The 5863-nt window shown below is 42.9% G+C and overlaps 1 protein-coding gene across 1 annotated transcript; it reads left to right on the forward strand.

The window, feature by feature from the left end:
• Positions 1 to 835: 835 nt before the first annotated feature.
• TCF21 (transcription factor 21) lies at positions 836 to 3882 on the forward strand. The gene is made up of 2 exons (XM_038396121.2): positions 836 to 1465; positions 3358 to 3882. The coding sequence occupies exons 1-2, from the start codon at positions 1016 to 1018 to the stop codon at positions 3445 to 3447; spliced, it is 540 nt and encodes a 179-aa protein (XP_038252049.1). The 5' UTR covers positions 836 to 1015; the 3' UTR covers positions 3448 to 3882.
• The last annotated feature ends 1981 nt before the right edge of the window (positions 3883 to 5863 follow it).

The following is a 5863-nucleotide window of genomic DNA, read 5'->3' on the forward strand; positions in this document are numbered from 1 at the left end:
ACTTTTTATGCAAACTTTGCAACATTTGGTAAATATTTTTCCTGATTTCATTTCAATTTGCAGGTATATATTTTTATTCTATTTGTTATCTATTTATTCTATTTGTTAAGTGCTTTGCAGATGAAATAAGTTGCACAACATACCTGAGAATTAGGGAAGAATTAATTATTAATTATATTTATTATTGTTGTTATTAGTATAGTATTACTATTATTGTTGTTGTTGTTGTTATTCCCATTTACAGATGGGTAAACTCAAACACAGAGAAATTAAGGTGCTTAGCCAAAGGTCACACAGGAAGCCTATAACTGAATTCAGATCTCCTGGGTTCAATCTCTGTGCTTTCACGAGGGGAGCCAGCTTCTGTGTTTCAGAGTATATCCTAATAGGATGCATTCTCAAACCATCATCCACAAATTTCTTTCAGATGAGCTTACAGGACACAGTTCAGAAGCTATGTGTTAAAAATCCATGGTCAAGTCGGCTGCCTGGTAGATCGGCTGGGCACCCTGATCAGGAGGCATTTTAGCTTTCATCAGGAGTCATGGACAAGGATGACACCAGACGCCTGGGTCATCTAGCAGGCAGGAGGAAGGGCCATGCAGAGTTCCAAGGGGCAGAGGAGGGGGGAGTTGCCTTGCTCCCGTTGGGAAGATTTAACTTACAAGGTTGAGATCACTGGAACTCTTCTTTGGTGCCTGTTTTCCCCTCCTGCTCTTGAGCAGAGGTTTGTGAATGTGGTGAGCAGCAGCAGGCAGTGGCCGGACAGGGCCCCTCCCCTGGGCTGCAGCTGGATCCGCCTCTCTATTCCCCAGATAAATTACTAGTGTCCTCAACAAATTCCTCAGCTTTCTCTCTCACTCAAACACGGGCAACAAGCGGGGGTGGGGAGGGGATCCTCTGTTGACTGCAAACCTATCACACCCCAGGGCGAGGGGAAACGTCTTCTCAACCTGAGCTATTCACCCAACGCCTGCCCCTGAGGAAGCTTTGATCCCTGTGCATCTCTCAGACCATGTCCACTGGCTCGCTCAGCGATGTGGAAGACCTTCAGGAGGTGGAAATGCTGGAATGCGATGGCCTGAAAATGGATTCTAACAAAGAGTTTGGGACGTCGAACGAGAGCAACGAAGAGGGCTCCAATTGCGAGAACGCGTCCCCCCAAAAGGGGAGAGGCGCCTCAGGCAAGAGGAAAAAGGCTCCCACCAAAAAGAACCCTTTAAATGGAGTGAGCCAGGAGGGGAAGCAAGTCCAGAGAAACGCTGCCAATGCCCGGGAGAGAGCGAGGATGAGGGTACTCAGCAAAGCTTTCTCGAGGCTTAAGACCACTTTGCCCTGGGTACCTCCAGACACCAAGCTTTCCAAACTGGACACCTTGAGGCTGGCATCCAGCTACATTGCTCACCTGAGACAGATCCTGGCCAATGACAAGTACGAAAATGGTTACATTCACCCAGTCAATCTGGTAAGTTCCAGCCTGGGCGCGTTTAATAGTTCATCAATACACTTGATGACTGAGGTGAAGGGAGGGGGAAATCAACATGTGTTGTACCCTTCAGACAAGACTGCTGGCAGATCCACTGAGAGTATTTGGGGCGTTGAGTTATTGCGTTTATTAGAATAAAACAGACGCCTTCCGAGTCACCTCCCTCCCCAAACGCTGTTAGTTGAAATCTTAAAAGATCTTAACATTATAATGGCACTAGCTTTTTCTGTGTTCATCTGCTCGAAAGAGGGTGACAGGTCAAAAGCGCTGCAACTGTGCAAATCGATTCAGTACCATCTTTTACACACACCCTGTTGGGAGAGAGACGACGTCCCTAAAAAACCTGTGTAACAAGTTCATTATACACGCAGTATTTATACAAACAGGGTTTCTCGTTCAATGAAGTACTTTAACGTTGTGCAGTATATAGGAACAGGTCCGATTTCTTAACGAATGAGTCAGTCTTCATGTCTTCTTTATTTTCTGGTGTTTACTGATGTAAAATAGCACACACACACACACACAAAACCCCTTGCTTTTTAAAAACATCACCATAGATCTATTCTTTCATTACCTCGGATTTACTGGTCTCGGGATGTTTCTTTTATAAATGAGAACTTTAGAGTAGAAAAAACCCCTCTAAATCCTAGGCGAGAGTCCTCTAATTTCACCACGGATTTAAAAGATGTATTAGGTAATTGTAGCTATTACTTTAGAGTTGGAAGTACAGTAAAGATAAGTGAAACACAAGTTCTCCCTCATATATATGTTTGTGTAATTCATTCTTGCTGTACTGCCAACCGTATCCATAATAGTAATAATTCAAACCACTACAAGGATTGAATACATTTTCCAAAATCGGTGGTTAAAATAGATCATTCTTACTCTTCATTTAGCGTTTAAATTTTAATACATGTTTGGACATTGCATGATAAATGAATTTCATAAAACACTGCGGCTGTTCAATGGGGTGATCTTCTTTTGAGCTGCTTTTCAAACGTTTGGACTCAGCAGGAAAAGAGCCGGCAGTTTGCTATGCACGAGGTGATTTGATAAGGGCTTGAGCTATTTATTTTTTAAATAATTGCATCTTCACTCGTGGGTAGACACAGCAAGCTAACAAGCGGGCAGACTGCAGTCTGAGGGCAACCCTTTTGTACTCCTTGCCAAATGTTTTCGGGGATGCAGCTTTTTATTGCTAAGGCTATGGAAGGAGGCTGCTCTTCCTGCAGCGGCAAAACGAGGGGAAAATAATAATAAAATTTAAATTATGGGTCTAACCCGGCACTCTTTACTCAGCTAAACCTCCCCTTAACCTCAGTGTGACTTTTACCTGAGTAAGAACAGCAGGAGTTGGCCTTCTAATAGAATTACAGTAATCGGTCGGTACAGAATGCTGAGACAGCAAATGGATTTCATTTTAAAAACAAAGGAGCAACATATGAGAGCGGTGCCTTGACATTACCCAGTTTAGGAAGACCGGTGTTGATCTGTCTTCACTCGTACTAATTATGTGCTCATGAAAACGCTATCCCTTATCTAAAAAGCGACAGAGAGTGGTTTCTGGGATGGCTAGAACACGATTCATCACTCGGAGGGCTATATATAATCACAAGGGAGAGAGACGAATGGCTTTGGGAGGTTAAGCGTTTTTATGTGCGTTGCCCCTGAGTACAATCCAATCGCTGGAAATGGCTAACCCAGCACCTGGTTGCCTAGCTCAACCGCTTTTTATTGCTGGTAAACATTTGGAGAGGCTATTCTGCTCGTGTGTTCTGGTGTACCACAGTCGCACTAGACACTTGTAATATCACAGTGATAACCCCATTTTTTTTATCCCCTTGCCCATCCCATGTCATTTCCTGCTACAGACTTGGCCTTTTATGGTGGCTGGCAAACCAGAGAGTGACCTGAAAGAAGTGGTGAACACAAATCGCCTGTGTGGACCTACAGCATCCTGACCAACCTCAAGCCTAGGAGACCATCTTCAGTGTGTGTGTAAGGCGGGGGAGATGGAGAGGGAAGCTGGAGACTCCCCGCTAAGGAACACTTTATAGAGACGAGGAGATTCAGCCTCACTAAAGAGGAGACCAAATGTACATCAGTAAAGACTCCACCCCAAAGATCCCATATATTTAACTTTATTAACGCGTGTACAGTTGGTTGTCCTGCAAAGCAGCCTTGCTGGTTCAAGTGCTAATAGCGAGGAAGATCAAACACAACGTACCAAAATGTGTATCTTTTGTATGATACATTGTGACATATGTAGATTCATAGAATAATTGACTTTGATAGTCACATCTATAAAGTAATTCACGTTAAAGATATATAGATATATTTTCTTCAAACAGGTTTTGCTATATTTCTGTGAATAAATCTTCCTTTCTATTGAAAATAAATACAGAGCGGTCTAATTTTCATTTCAGCGCTGGAGCGTTTTGTGGAATGACACCACGTTCTCGGTTCTCCTGAAAGCAACCACATTTATGTGGGATGATAGATCCGGGAACAAAACTCTTTGACCCCAGATTATAAAGTGTTTATTTTCCTAATTAAGAAGATTTAGACCATATCCTTTGGGGGTCGGGGGATGATGGTGTTTGGGGCCTGATTGCCAGTTCGCACTTCTTTATATTTTGTGGAGAAAGAGAATTACTTCTGAAGTGCGATAATAACCTGGCAGATTGGGGATTCCAGCATTTCTAAAGCAGCCTCCTGCAATTTGAAACTGACCAGCAACAAAATTCGTAGCCTGCTGCTCCATATGTGGTGCTAGAGTTTTCATAGCACGGCCTTATTGCGAAGTACACATTAATATCGATTGTCAAGGCTAACTCCTTATTCTAACTTTAAAAAGACTAACTTTTAGTAACTACGGGGGGAGGAAAATCCAAGGCCTGATCAATTCTGGAAGCAGTTTTCCTCCCCTACAATTTAATTTCGGGGGGAAGGAGTGTTACTTAATGAGTTTCAGAGTAGCAGCCGTGTTAGTCTGTATTCGCAAAAAGAAAAGGAGGACTTGTGGCACCTTAGAGACTAACAAATTTATGTGAGCTCACGAAAGCTTATGCTCAAATAAATTTGTTAGTCTCCAAGGTGCCACAAGTCCTCCTTTTCTTTTTAATGAGTTAGTTATTGATGAAGTGCAGCTAGAGAAAGGATTCCCCCTGGGCCCAGGTTCGTGGTGCCTAGAATTTTTAATTTAAACATCTTCCTCTCTATTGATCAGATAGTCTGTGGGAGATTAAAGTTGAGATAAACAGAGCCCGCCGGGCTCTTTCCCCTGCGCCAGCGGAGTCCACAGGCAGCTGATGTGCCAGATCCCACCGAACTGTTTAATGTTTCAGGGTTATGACCGCACTGTTTACAAGATGTCTTCGGTTATTTATACTGTTATTATTAGCAGAGGGGCTTTAAATTTCCGCTTCACTTGCTATTTCAATATTTTTTTCAGTTCAATTTGATACCTGGCTATTTTCTTTTTTCTTTACGAAAATAGACAATATTGGCTTTCTGGTCGCTGCCTTGTACTGTCTCTGTCTCCGCCAGGAAGAGTTTACCAGGAAACGGGAAATGCACAAGAACAAAAATCAAATCAAAACAAAACAACAACCGCTGTAATGCAAGTTAACGGTCTCATGGGAACCTTAAGGGTTTGGTTTGAGGGAGTCAGGGGAAGACAAGACCGCGCAGAAATATAGCTGATTTACACTAGAGGCTAGGTGGTGATCCGATTCGATATCACTGGGAAGACGGCTAAAAAAATCTAGGGCCAGAACTTTCAGAGTTAGTGGTTTAAAATTAGGCACCTACATTCATATTTCTGGCCTGATCTTGCATGCACGTTTGCCCCTGACTAACTTTGTGCATTCCAAGGCCAGTGAGACCCCTGGACTAAGTCAAGTTAGGTGCAAAAGTTTTTGTAGGACCGGGTTTTCAGCTATCTAATGACCTAATTTTCATCTACAAGCCAATTGAAGTCAATGGGAGCTGCGGACGCTCCGAACCTGTGGGAAACAGACTACTTCTTTCAGTGCCAAACATTAGTTACCTAAGGTTCAATCCTGAACCCTTTAAGTCAACGGCAAAACTCCCCTTGACATCAGACATCTACATCGGTTCATTTTGGTCAAGATAAATAAATTAGATAGTAGCCAATAGAAGTTTTGCTCCAGTGAGGACTGCGAGATTGGGGCCCAGGTATATATTTCTGATTTTGTATCTCCAAACCCTGCGCACTTTCTTCTTTTTCTAGTGATGTTTTGTTAACGTTTCTTCTCTTTGCTCTAGGCTCCATCACACTGTCATTTCCTCCATTTCATTTCTGATGTCTCCGTGTAAGTCTGATCTACGATCCTTATTCAGACAAAATCCCTC

This window comes from Dermochelys coriacea, chromosome 3 (genome assembly GCF_009764565.3).
Source record: "Dermochelys coriacea isolate rDerCor1 chromosome 3, rDerCor1.pri.v4, whole genome shotgun sequence".
Lineage (NCBI taxonomy): Eukaryota > Metazoa > Chordata > Testudines > Dermochelyidae > Dermochelys > Dermochelys coriacea.

Bases quoted from the DNA above. Each gene is read 5' to 3' on its own strand.
- TCF21 (XM_038396121.2), top strand. From the start codon at position 1,016: ATGTCCACTGGCTCGCTCAGCGATGTGGAAGACCTTCAGGAGGTGGAA. The intron at 1,466-3,357 runs GTAAGTTCCAGC...TTCCTGCTACAG, and splicing joins ACATTCACCCAGTCAATCTG to ACTTGGCCTTTTATGGTGGC.